The 14,441-nt window shown below is 24.2% G+C and overlaps 1 protein-coding gene and 1 pseudogene across 1 annotated transcript; both read left to right on the top strand.

The window, feature by feature from the left end:
- Positions 1 to 590: 590 nt before the first annotated feature.
- Positions 591 to 1,269, top strand: LOC124927105. The gene is made up of 2 exons (XM_047467453.1): positions 591 to 791; positions 892 to 1,269. Exons 1-2 carry the CDS (start codon positions 603 to 605, stop codon positions 982 to 984), a joined length of 282 nt encoding a protein of 93 aa, XP_047323409.1. The 5' UTR covers positions 591 to 602; the 3' UTR covers positions 985 to 1,269.
- Positions 1,270 to 2,289: 1,020 nt separating this feature from the next.
- LOC124923691 lies at positions 2,290 to 3,528 on the top strand (annotated as a pseudogene).
- The last annotated feature ends 10,913 nt before the right edge of the window (positions 3,529 to 14,441 follow it).

Genomic DNA, 14,441 nt, shown 5'->3' with positions numbered 1-14,441 from the left:
GACTGAGATTGAGGTAATGACTGGATGTAGGGCTACTAATGATAACTTGAGATAGCTCTAGCTAGGTTTAGCCCACTTCCAAATGCTCGGGAGGGAGAACCTCATTCTTTGAAAACATCATTGAGAGGAGTCATCTTGAACAATCTCCAGGATCAATCACTCGTTTGGAGTTTCACAATTGGGCTTTGTTCTTGAGTCTCAATCATCATTCCTACAGACTATTAGGCCTATTCCATCTCATTCTGAAACCCCATCAGGCTCAACTCGAATATGTTTCACTCCTTCCATTCCCTTCCTTATTCTTCAAAATCCATATAAAATACAAATTGAACTAGCAAAGATTCAAAATAGAAACTGTCTTCGGACTGGCTCTCTGGTTTGCATGACTTGTGATTTCTTTTCTATTGTCCTGGTTTCTTATAGAGAAAACAGTGGTTGTGACACTCAAATCAATCAAAGCATTCATTTCCGACATTTTCTACCATTCTCCTTGTTTTGATTAATCTTTCGCTCGGGGTTGTAAAACACGCTACAAGTTTAACACTAGAAGGTTTAGAAAGAAGATTCATAGAGAAAGTTAATGTTTCAGGTCACTTCTTGCAATGACAAGTGAAGAAGGTGGGATTGAGAGCAAGCCATCTATAGATCCCAAAAATCCAGCTATGAATTCATGTAGGAAAAAGAAGAAAGATGAAGCAAGTTTCTTGGAAGATGTAAAAGATCATATAGACGAGTTTATCAATGCATCAATGGACGACCACAAAACTTGCTTCAACAAGACCATCAAGAAGGTGGGTTGGCTCCCTTTTTTTTAACTAACACAAAAATATACGTTGTTTACTTCTCTTGGATCATAATCTTTCGCATTTTGGCTACTTTTTTCCTTTTAAGATGTTTGGAATGTCCAAGATCGTTGCTGAGAGGAATGCAGAAGCTAAGGAAGTCGAAGTTTCTTTGCCACTTAAAACTGTTCTTTCCGATTAGGTAAGCCGCTGCCACAATCATTATCTATTCTCAATCCTATATTCCTAGCTTTTTTTTGTAAAATGATCTTCCATTTGATTTAATAATGAGAATTTCATTTGTAAATCTTATTTTCGATCTCAAAATATAATGTGTACTATATTAGATGTGTTTCACATTCTCAACAAATTATTCCAGAGTCCCTAGTTAGGCCAGGGTGATTCAACTTATTCGGTAAACTTTTAAATACAATTGATAGTATTCAGCTTATTCGAAACACGCTAAAGTCAACGGGTTTGTTTGATATGTTTAATTGCTCCAATTTATAACTCTTATTTGTTCTGAAATAATGAGCTTATTCAATAAATGGTCATGTATGCTTGAATAAATTTTTCGTTAAAAATACTGTAACATTTTTTTACACAATCGCTCGGACTTAATCGGTCAAATGAAAGTAGCCTTTAATTGTGAAGAAGCAGCATGGGAACTGGGAAGTGTTTTTCTCAAATTATTTGAATTAACTTGATTCGATAATTAAAATTTAAGCTACCTGTTGTAAGTTTGTTATAAACTGTAGTTTATATTGTGATTTAAGTTGTAACAAAAACACTTTGTTTATATTAATGTAAAATCTCAACAAATATAAATTCTATTTTAAATGTTAAATTAACAAATTTAACCTCAAAATAATTTATAAATTATAAGTTTTTTAATATTTGTATAAAGTAACTAATAGTAAACTGAATCCAGACTAATCATAATAATATTCCAATACACTTCATTCAACCTATTTGGTTTCAATACAAAATGTCTTTTTTTTAATTAATATTTATCATAATTATCTTTAAAAATTATTAAAATAATTCTTTATTTTTTAATTTTTTTACGAGTTTTATTGATTTGACAAAATTATTTTAGTGAAAAGTATTTTAATAAAAATTTAAATTATGTTTCAAAAACCTTTTATGAAGGCAAAGTAAAAAATGATTGAATAAAATAATGTAAATATTAACCAGGCATTTCTAGTAGTTGACTTAAAATTTTGTATTTTACAATATTAAAAATTAAACTTTTGACAATTTTAAATTTAATGTTATAAGATTTTACATTAAAAATTAATTTTATATTTAAATAATATTTTTTTAGTTTTAAATATTATTACTCTACTTAATTATATATAAATAACTACATACATATATAATAATGCTTAATAAAATTATTTGACGGTAACATTCACGCGCTATCTACCGCTCTCCACGGTGGCCGGGTTTTATATAAACTCTCGCGGGTTTCTTCAAGCTCCATTCCTATCACATTATAAAATAAAATAAAAAATCGTTTCTTAGAGGCAGGTTAGGGTTTCGTAAGGTTGGAAGCTGATGTTGATGCAAATTCTCTGAACGAAGCTAATCCCTTGTCCGACTACATCTGCCGGAAAGACGCGCAGTTTTCGTTATTCTCTTTCCGCTGATCTCTGAGTCCCAAAGCAATAGAGAAATCTCTTTCCCCTTATTTCTGAGTCCCCGAGGCAAGAGAACTGTTGAAGAAACTACATCGCAACCACCCCGACGCCGACGCAAAAAACCGCCTCCATCATCAATCTCAAAGACCAGCCCACCAGTATCTCCGGAGACCGGATTCTGCCCGGCTATATGATTGTTTTAATTATATCTCCACGGTGTAAGCTTAATCTCATGCATTTATAAACGTATGTTGAGGGTCAGGTGTTGGGAGTATCGCCAACTTCCTTCAATCGTCCATGTTAATCACCAACACAATCAAACAAAGCTCGTCGCCTTGGATACAAGGTTAAACAGGTAATTGAATCAACCTCTTATATGTCAATCTGTTGTCTTAAAATATTGTAGTTGTTTCAGAGACTGTATTTTTATTCAAGAATCTGCGTATAGTTTTTTTCCATTATCTGCATCTACTCCCTGTTTCTGTCATTCACTATCATTCAGATTAGTATTTGTGGATTGATTGAGCAGGGAAATGTTGTTGTTTGTGATAAATTCTTACCATGTCAGAAATATTTGATTTTTTCAACAAGTATTTGGAGATGCATATGAAATGGTATACTTTGTTGTTTGATACTTATGTTATGTTTGATGAAAAATTATATTATTTGTTGCTTTGGAAATCCTTTTTATATATGGATGAAATTGATTGTATGTAGGGATATGCTGTTTAGTACTTATATTAGGTTATGTTTGATGAAAAGTTTTATGATCTGTTGTTTTGAAATCTTTTTATACGTGGATGAAATTGGTTGTATGCAGGGATATGTAGTGTATTGTGTGCGTATTAGACGTGGTGGAAGGAAAAGGCAAGTGCCAAAGGGTATCTTTTACGGTAAACCCATAAACCAGGGTTATTACTCAGCTGGAATTTCAACCTAGCAAACGATCAATTGTTGAAGAACGTGCTGGAAGGAAACTTCCTGGTCTTAGAGTCCTGAGCTCTTACTGGGTCACCGAGGGTTGTGTAGTCGTTTGTTGTTTCAACTTCTTGATTGATTATATTGAATTGAAATTGGAATTAGAATACTATATGAAATACTAAATTTGTTTACTAATCCAGGATTATACTTACAAGTATTTTGAGGTCATATTAGTTAACCAAGCTCATGCTGCTATCTGCAATTATCTTAGAATCAACTGGATTTGTTTCCCCTTCCATAAGCATAGAAAGCTTAGGGGTTTACATCTATTGGAAAGAACAATAGAGAGGTCTAAGGGGTAGAGGACACTTCAACCATAAGGCACGACTATCTAGGAGAGCTACCTGAAAGAGAAACAATAAAGTTTTTCTCCGTCAATACCGTTGATTGTTGCCTCTTTTTAATTAATTAAAGATTTTTAGTGGAGAATGTGGTGATAGCTTCGTCCTCTTACTCCTTGAAGAAGTCGACTAGGATGGCGGCATCAGAAATTGTTGGTAAGAGAATCACTAGGATGGCGGCATCAGAAATTGTTGGTAAGAGAATCGACAGAGGAGTAAGGACTACAATTAGGCCAGTGGAGGAAGTTAGTTGGCATTAACCACCCCAAATTTAGTGTAGCATATTTTGGATTTTTGTATGTTTGTTTGATATCATGTCTCTAAGAAGAAGAGTTGTTAGCTTTATGATGTTGATTCCATCTCTGAACTTTGAAGAAGTCGACTGAGATGGCGACGGAGGAGGAGGTAGAGTAAGGAAGTCAATTAGGTCGTGGGAGGAAGTTGGTTGGTATTGGCCACCCCAAATTCAGTGTAGCAGATTTTTTATTCAATTATTAAATTTTCCATTAATTAAAGATTTTCAGATGTAGGAGGAGCACGTGGTGATATCCTCTTCCTCCTACTCCTTGAAGAAGTGGTTGAGATGACGACATAAATTGTTGGCGGGAGAACTGGTAGAGGAGTAAAGGGAGACAATTACGCCAATGGAGGAAGTTGGTTGACATTGACCACCCCAAATTCAGTGTAACAGATTTTGTTTGTTTGTCTGTTCTGTTTCTAGGAAGAAGAGTTACTAGCTTGATGATGCAGATTCTATTTCGGAACGAAAAAGCCGACATCCAGATGATTTTGGAAGCTGAAGTCCATCTTGGAGCGATACGTGTTCAAGCACCGCAACAACTGTGATTATCTTGAATAATCTCTTTACATAGTAGTTTAGGTCTTTCTTTGTTGTTGAAAATCACCTCTCTTTACATAGTAGCTTAGGTATTTCTTTGTTGTTGATGATGCTTACAAGTCTAGATAGCTATGTTAGTGGATCTTTAACTTTATTGTTATATAACTTAAGATTATGAAAGTAGGAAATTGTCCATTTTTGCTAAAGGAGTGTTGTTGTGGCTGACCTAACAGTTATTATAATCTAATGTTGTTTAGACTAATGTTTGATTATTACCATTTCGTTATTGAGGTGAAAGTTGGGGAGGGTTGATAAGAGATATTGTTCCGACGATGTTGAGTGTCGTCTTGTATTGGCCATTTTGCAACTTTTTTACCTTCAAATTATTCTCAGTTTTACTTGCATGTAATTATAATAATGTACAATAAAAAATTACTCATTTGTCGATATTGTTTCGACGATATTGAGTGTAGTCTTGGCCATTTTGTGACTTCCTTACTTTCAAATTATTCCCAGTTCAATTGCATATAATTATAATAATGTACAATACAAAATTACTCATTTATCCATGTAACATATCAAACCATTATTGATTTTTTCATTTTAGGTAATTGTTACAAATGAGGATTGATCAATTTGTTAGGCCTTATGTTTATTTATTAATAAATTTCTAATTTATTAGTATTCTCAATTATAACTCATATATATATACTTGCTTTTGATAAAATCATATATATTTTATTAACAAAATTATCATTGTGATAAGGCAATCATACTTCTTTCAATATGTTTACATTTTCTTTATTATTTATATAACTTCTTTGTACGATTTGTGTAGATTAAGTAAGTTTATATCGTTTTTGTTTATTATTGTCATTGTTTTTTAATTTTTTTTATACAATAATTATATATTTATGTGTGTCGTTAACATAGTGTGATGTGTTATTTTCCGATATTAGTGTACGTTTTATGAGGAAGATCAATCTTTTTGCTATATATAAGGAACTACAATTTCTTAGCTCTCAAATATTTTCTTAAATTTAATATGTTTGGTAGAGAATTAATATGCTGGATTTCTCTACAGTTTTGATATGATCTTCAACCTTAGATGGCAAGGTTTGAGGCCTATGAAACTTGTGAATGTCATTTTTTTTTTTTGTAAACTCTAAGGAGTTCTTTCATAAATGTTTAGCAGATATGTGGTAGATCCATCAATTAAGGAAGTATGAAAACGAATTTTGCCTTATATTTGTTGAACGGTTTGTCTGTTCCCTTGAAGAGAAAATTTTGCACCCTCATGGGTGATGAACATTGTATGGCTAGGGTTGAGTTTGAAAAACTAGGCAACTCAAAAAACATCATGTTTGAGTGTTTGATATGGAAGTCTTTTCCGTGACAACAAGATTCTAGCATTTTGGTGGCTATCTCTAATTTAATCTATTTTAAATTTATATTCTTTCAACAATAAAGTTGCTCAACATTTTAGATGTGCTTGTTTTTCTAAAATTTATAGTATTTTTTTTCTTTTTTGAAAAATAATTGATAATATGTTTTTCTTTTTTCATTTATGGGTTAATTTTTGTTTCCTTTGGGAATGTCTACATTTTCTTTTATGGTTTATAATGCCCTCCATATTTGTTATACAAATTCAATTCTTTGACATTTGTTTGTATTACCACTGATATTATAATAATTATTTTTAAACAGTTTCTATTAAAAAAACCGGAAACATTCTATAAAAAATTAACTTATTCTTTTATAAAAGTAATTTTTTTTTGTCATTTAATATTAATATTTTAAAATTATTAATTATTTATATATTTATACATATAACAAATCTATATATAATTATAATGATGTTTAATTTTTAAAATATTCGGATTTCCGGATTGAGAACGGTAGTTAATTTGGATATATATATATATGAGAGTAAGATATTTAGGTCGGATTGTAGTTGACCGACCAAAAGAATTTAAAACAGTTAAAAACAAAATAAAAATGTTATAGGTATGTTTCGAAGTTGCAACCTAATAAAACAATACAACTCTTAAACCAAATAGGCTAATAAGACTTAATCATTAAAATTAAACGCCAAATTTGATATAAACGCAAGATATTTTTAACAATATAATGTCAACTTTTTAACTAACTAATTAATATATATATATATATATATATAATTAATGATACTTAATTTTTAAAATGTCCGGCCAATTCGAGAGTTGTGGTTAATTTGGATATATATGTGAGAGTAATTGAATATTTGAGTCAGATTGTGGGTTAACCCACCCATAAACTTAAAACGATTAAAAATAAAATAAAAAATGCTATATGTATTTTCAAACTTGTAAACTAATAAAAGTAAGTATAACTCTTTAACCAATTAGGCTAATAAGATTAAAATTTAATATTAAATTTGATGAACACATAACATTCTTAACAATATAATATTATTATAAATATATATTTTTTATAAAAATATTATAATATTAAATTATTATTATTAAATAAAAACACTGAAATAATTTTTTTTATAAAAAAAAAACTTAAAAGCAAATTAAAGAAAATATGAAATTTAAAAATATATTTAAGTAAATAATTTAAGTTTTAATATATATATATATATATATATATATATATATATATATATATATATATATATATATATATATATAAATGGATACTTGAGTTGAATTTTGAGTTGGCACACTCATAAACTTAAAACGATTAAAAATAAAAATAAAATTAAAAATAAAAATAATATATTTATGTTTTTAACTTACAACTTAATAAATGTAATAAAAACAAGTATAACTTTTTAACTAATTAAGTTATATATTTTAAATTTAACACCAAATTTGATAAACGCGGAATATTCTTAACTACATAATATTATTATTATTATTATTATTATTATATATATTTTATACAAAATATTATAATATTAAATTATTATTATTAAATAAATACACCGAAATAATTTTTTAAAAAACATAAATTATAAAAAGAAACTTTCAAACAAATTATAGAAAATATAAAATTTAAAAATATATTTAACCAAATAATATAAGTTTTAAAATGACGTCAAAATGTATTTAAAATTTATTTATAATTATAAAAATATAAAATAATATATTAAAAAAGTAATTGTAAGATAGAGAGAGCAATATAATTATAATATATTTTTTTATTTAACTATTTATTTATATATATATATACTAATTTTAAATATTTGTTATTATTAGTCTAATTATCTATTATAATAATATTTTTTATATTTAATTTATTATTATATTTATATTATTCATTTTTTTATTTTTGATAAATATTTATTTTTACTGAATTTGATTATTAAACCATTAAAATTAATATATAAACCTAATAAATGAGTTATATAATGTTTCAGTAATATATTTTTTAAATAAACATTATCAACAATAAGTACTATAATACTATTAGATTTAAAACTTAATCTTTAAAGACATTTTTCTCAAAATTATATTTTTTCTTATTTAATAAATATTTATGTGATTAGTGAACCTATAACAACATTTTATACCATATATTTCATTTAAGTGTTTTTAGATAAACAAAAATTAAAAATCAAACATTAGATATTTTCATGCTTTTAAAAATATATATTAATTATAAACTCAAAATAATTAAAAAATTAATTTTATATAATATTATTTTATTTAAAATATTTATTCATAAATAATATTTTAATTATATATTTACTGTGCAAATGCACAGAAATAATACTAGTATTATTTTAAAACAAACTTTCAAAATTACAATTCCCAATAAATTTTTAATTTTTACTATCTTATATTAACCCTAAATATTCAAATAAGTTTTCCAATTGGACAAGTCAATCCAATTAAATTTATGTTTGACTATAATATATATTGGAAATGAGATATATTGTAGCTAATTTTCATCCTTTATTATTTTTATCAATAATAATAATAAAGTATCGATTTTAACACCATTTCCTGAAAAGTAATTAAATAATAATTATAATCCCTATGTTAGTTAGGTCCAAAGAATTTGGTAGTGGTGACGGCCAATGTCCGTCTCTAAACATTGAATGATTAAATGCGTACGTTACTGCTCCTTAAAACTTGTTTGGATTTAAATATAACATTATCTCTTAAATGTTGTTTCATGTTAAAAGATTAATTATTAAAATATTATTTATATTAAAATTTAATAAAAGATTTTAGTGTTTTAATTATTAAATAGTTTAATTAATATGATAGGTTATTTTTTATTATCAAATAAAGTTGGAACTTTGAATTATAACGTACGTATAAGATTACTTACATAATTTTAGTCATTTAAACTTTTTATTCTTTACTAAGTTATAATATCTATACACATCTTTTTTTAAGACAATCAAAGTGAATTCCACAATTTTAAACACATGTATTTCAAAAATATATTCAATTGAAAATATAAATATTTCTAAAATGGTATATCATACACAATGTTATTATTAATTATTTAAATATGTATCTATCTATATTCAAAATTTATCAAATCTTTCCTTCAATTATACATTTTTTTTAGCAATCTAAACTAAATTTTAATAAATTTGAACAATAAATTTGAAATACAATACTCAATTTTAAAAAATACATTTAAAACTTTTATAAATATCATTTCATTTAAAAACGTAACAAATTAATTAGAAGTATAAAAATATAATATTAAAATAAAATAACACTTTTTTTAAATATGATAAAATTCAAATTTGAAATTTCATTAATTAAAAATGACTCGAGTTCTAGTTTTAAATAACAATTTGACTATTATTAAATAAAATAATTTGATGTTTAAAATGATAAAATAAAATAAAATAAATTTGAATGATCAAACGAGCTCTTGGAGTACTTCTCTTCAAATAGGTACATATATGACGTGTCAACTCCGGACATGTGCACGTGTGTTGCTCCAGCCGTCACATGATAAGACGATGGCACGTGCCACCACGTTATCATAAAAAAACAAAAAAAAACAATGAGGATTAGGATTGGTAAATTCTAGCCAATAATAATCTTACACGTATCTATTGACCACCGTTCTTTGTGGGCTTCTTGAAAACACCCACATGCTCTTCACTGACACACTCTTCACTCTCACCCTCCCAATCACGTGCCATTCCAATATCATAATCAAATTATTTGCCCTTGTTTGAAATTCACTCTTAATTTTAAAATCTAATTAATTCCTTCTTTTTTAAAATATAACCTAGGGCGAGTTTACGTTAAGCCGATATTTTTTTTTTAATTTAATTCAATTTTTATTTTTCTAATTCTTAAAATTATATCATACGTTGTGTTTTTCATTCCTTCATTATTTTTTCAAAAATACATCATTTTCATCGTAATATTTTTGTAAGCTTATCTTAATTCAATTCGTATGTATTAACCAAACATATTTGATCTACAAAAACAATATAATCACTATTTATTATTAAAAAAAATGGATTTAATTTGAGAGTTGAGGGTTAGTAAAATGACATGGGTTATTTGAAAATAAATTATTGTTAAGTGATTTATTTAGGGTTAAATAATTTAAATATGTTTTATATATTATATTATAATATTATAAAAAATAATATAATGACAAAAAAATGTATAAATAGTAACAATTAGAACAATTATGATTTCTTAACATTTATTATTATTATTATTATATATATATATATATATATAAGTATATATATATATATACTTTTATATATATATATATAAGTATCTTATCATATGAACAACATACATTTTAATATCATATGAACAACATACCATTCACTCACAACTAAAATATTATTCAAATTATAAAAATTATGAATTAAAAATCAGATATGACTAAACAAAATACAACACAAATTCAATAAAATGACATTTTAATTTTTTGTTATGAGTTTGTTTTACAGAAAATTTAAAGAAATATTTATAGAAGAAAAAATGTATAAATTTTATTTGAGTTTTGAGTTTTGTTCGATTTTTAAGTTTTTCAAATAACCCCAAAAAAAATAAATATCACTTATTTCCTCTCTCATTCATCAAATTATTATTTTTTATTTTATTTATATATATCAATACTTTTTAAGTATTTTATAAAAAAAAATATCTAAAACTCTTCAAAGTCATTATCAAGTCATCATTTTTTCTCTTAAGAGCTAAAAATTGTATGTTATTCCAAAAAAAAAAAACTTATTGAGAAAACAAATTGCAAAGCAAACCCTTGTACCAAAGCAATGACACACACATTTTTAGCTTTATTATTAAAATTAACATATATAATATTAAAAAATATTTAAAGTTAATTCTCACTCAAAGTGATTTATTTAAATAATCTCATTATAGTGGTGTTCCTTCAAACTAAAGTTTGATCACAACAAAAATAAACATTAACTTTTTCATTTTAAAATAAGTGAAATTTGACAAGTATTAAGGTTTATTAATACAAGTAATTGGGTCTCGACATAATATTTTACATTTTTTTATCTCATCATTATCTTCTAATTATTAAATCACTCATTTCATCACTTAGGTACTATACTATCTTTACTTTATCTTTAAAAAAATCAAATATTAAATATAAAATGACATTATAGTAATTTAGCAAATAATAAACCCAAATAACTAACTTATAAAATCTCAAAAATACCTTCAAACAACCATTTTACCTTGCTTAAAAACATTATTATTATTTTTATTATTTATATTATAAATTCAAGTAATTATTCAATTGTCCTCCTATGATGATGTTTTAGAATTTGTTATTATCTTTAACTTTAACATTTTGCCTTTTTTTTTCAAAACAATCGAATTAACTTTAATTATGGAAGGTTATAATATAATGTAACTTGATTTTAACTCCATTATGTTGGTATTTTAAAAAAAAAAATCAACCATAATTAAATATTAATTCACTAACTTTATCTATTATATCACTCAATTTATTAATTAAAATATTAAAATAATTTATTTTACTTTTAAAAAAATTATAATTAATATTAATATAATTTAAATTTTAACAAAATTTGTTCCTCAAAATCACCACTATCAATATTTTCTAAATAGCGAATTATCTAATAGAGTTCCATAGTCAAAAATTTTAATTTGCTAAAATTCGATATTTAAATTAGTGATATTAAATTTTTATTAATTTATTTATAAATGACATGTATATAATAAGTTAACGACGTTTGAAACTGTTAAGACAAAACCTAATTTTGTATAATTTTAACAACAACTAGCCTCAAATGGTGAGATTTGAAAAAAAAAATGTATAATCTCATTTTTCCCAATAATGAGTCTCAATTTGACAATCAAACTTTTTTAAAATACACTCAATTTTATTTAAATAAATCCTTACCAAACAAGCTTCCAAGCTATGAAATTATTAATTTTGCTCCTTTTTGCCGATTTTCCTACAAGTTAAATATTTATTGTTTTCCATGATATAATTTGACATCTATCTTATTGTGAGAACAAATTTAAGGGTATAAATTGAATTGCTAAACTATACTTTTATAATTTCTAAGAGAAAAATAAAATACATAATATTATACTAGTTTAAAATTTGTCGTGATTTGTTAACTACTTAAACTATGCTGATTAACTTTATTTTAAGATATTATAATTTAGTAAAATAAAAAAAGATAAATAAAATAATAAGAGTAAAATAGGAGGTTGGTCGGAACAGTAAATACAGGTTAAGGTAAAAACCATCGGGGCCAACAAATCCAATAATTACATTGTCGGTGATAGAATATGGGACCCACTCTCCTTACGTGTCATGGTAAAAAGTCAAACTCAACGTCGTGTAAGTAAATCAATAAATTATAATTAAATAATATTAATTAAAGGTCAATTGATAGCGTAAACTAGACATTTATAACTAATAATAATAAATTAATTTAATTAGAAAACTATTATTTATATATTTTTATAGTTTATTTTAATTTTGGAAAATGAAAACAATTGTACAGTCATAAATATATCACTTAGATCAGATTGTTTGATTTTAGTTTTTTTTTTTAAACTTATTTTCATGAAAACAATTAGGTTATTTATGTTTTTAATTACTAAAATATTTTTATATTTAGTAGTTTAATTTAATAAATCTATAATTTGATAATTAAAATAATTCTAATGTGATAAAAATAATTTATAAGTAAATAATTATTAAAAAAAATCAAATCTAGATCATAGAGATCATTTCATTTTTTCCCATAAATTTTAATAAAAATATTTTTATTCCTTCTAACTTTTTTAATCATTTAATTTATTATTTAAAATAATTTTATATTATTTTAATAAAATTAAAATTTTAATAATTGAACTATATATCTTTTTATCTACATTTTTATCAAATATATCTTTTTTAAATAACTTTTTTTGAATATATATATATATATATATATATATATATATATATATATATTATTTAAATGTAAAGATTATATATAACTTTTGTATCTTGACTATATTTTTATGCAGAAAATAGATTATGGATAAAAGAATTACTTTTGACCTCACTTTAATTAAATAGTTTAATTAATTTTTTTAACAAAATATATTTAAAAAAAAAGTGAAATATTCTTAAATTTAATGAAATATAATAAACAGACTTAAACAATGAATAGTTGGTGATATTGAATTAAATTCAAATAAACTTTGTCTTTTAATTATTTGAATAAAATGATAAAGTTATATTTGATATAATAGTTGTATGTGAAGATATGTTACAACAATTAAAATTTTAGATTATTTAAATTAAATTATAAAAATATATTTATTATTTTATAATGCTATAAATAATAAATTAAGGATACATAATTATTATACTCAATTAATTGAGAAAATTATGTTTAATAAGAAGATGAATTATTTAAAAATATAATAAATTATATATAGTAAGCATGCTAGTAGTTGCTTAATTATTACTTTTTCATTAGTACAAATTTAAATTAAGGTTCTTAAGAATGTGAATGTTTATTTCTCAATATAATTTGAATTTGATATGATTAGTTGAATCATTTCAATATAGGTTTATTTTTATACTTGTTATTTTACTAATATAAAGTTTATATAAGATGGTAAGATTAATAGTAATAAGAGTATTGATCTAAAATTTTATAATTAAAAAAAAACATATAAGCCTATTTAAAAAATAATTTTTTAATCATGGTTAAAAAAAATATTCATAATTTTTTTTAAAACATATTTATATAAGAATTGAAAAAAAAGTCTAAATAGTTACTAGTGTAATTTTTTTAGTAAATTATTAAAGAAACATTATGACTACTACAATTAAACAATGTAATCTTTTTTTTCATTATTAATAAAATAAATACACCGCATATTTTAATATTTTTTTTGTAGTAGTTGTTCATAGTTCATGAATTATTTGGGATTATTAAGTTTTGTTTGGTTAAAGAACCTCATATAAATTATCATTCAATTCTACAATCTTATTTAAATTGACTTATACAAAATAATTTATTACATTTTCCTCAAATAATATATCAATCAATTTATAATTAAATAAAATATTCTTTTGATTATCTATTAATATCTTATAAAGATTTTAAAATCTAATTAATCAAAATTTTCATAATCTATATAAAGTTATTTAAATAATCTAATTTTAATAAATTTATATTTCCTCATAAATTATATGAGAATAAAACATTAAATATATGCATATGTTTAAAAATAGTCCATACGGTTTAATACAACCACAAAACACAATTTAATAGGTTATCGAATTCGTATCCAACTACCCCGAAAATGAAAATATGATTTTGAAATAAAGTAATAATAATAATAAAAAAAAA

Source organism: Impatiens glandulifera, chromosome 2 (assembly GCF_907164915.1).
Source record: "Impatiens glandulifera chromosome 2, dImpGla2.1, whole genome shotgun sequence".
In the NCBI taxonomy this organism is placed as follows: domain Eukaryota; kingdom Viridiplantae; phylum Streptophyta; class Magnoliopsida; order Ericales; family Balsaminaceae; genus Impatiens; species Impatiens glandulifera.
This window is presented reverse-complemented; position numbering and strand designations above follow the sequence as displayed.

Excerpts from the sequence above, each read along its gene's own strand:
- LOC124927105 (XM_047467453.1), top strand. The coding sequence starts at position 603 with ATGACAAGTGAAGAAGGTGGGATTGAGAGCAAGCCATCTATAGATCCC. Across the intron at positions 792-891 it reads TCAACAAGACCATCAAGAAG|ATGTTTGGAATGTCCAAGAT; the intron begins GTGGGTTGGCTC and ends TTTCCTTTTAAG.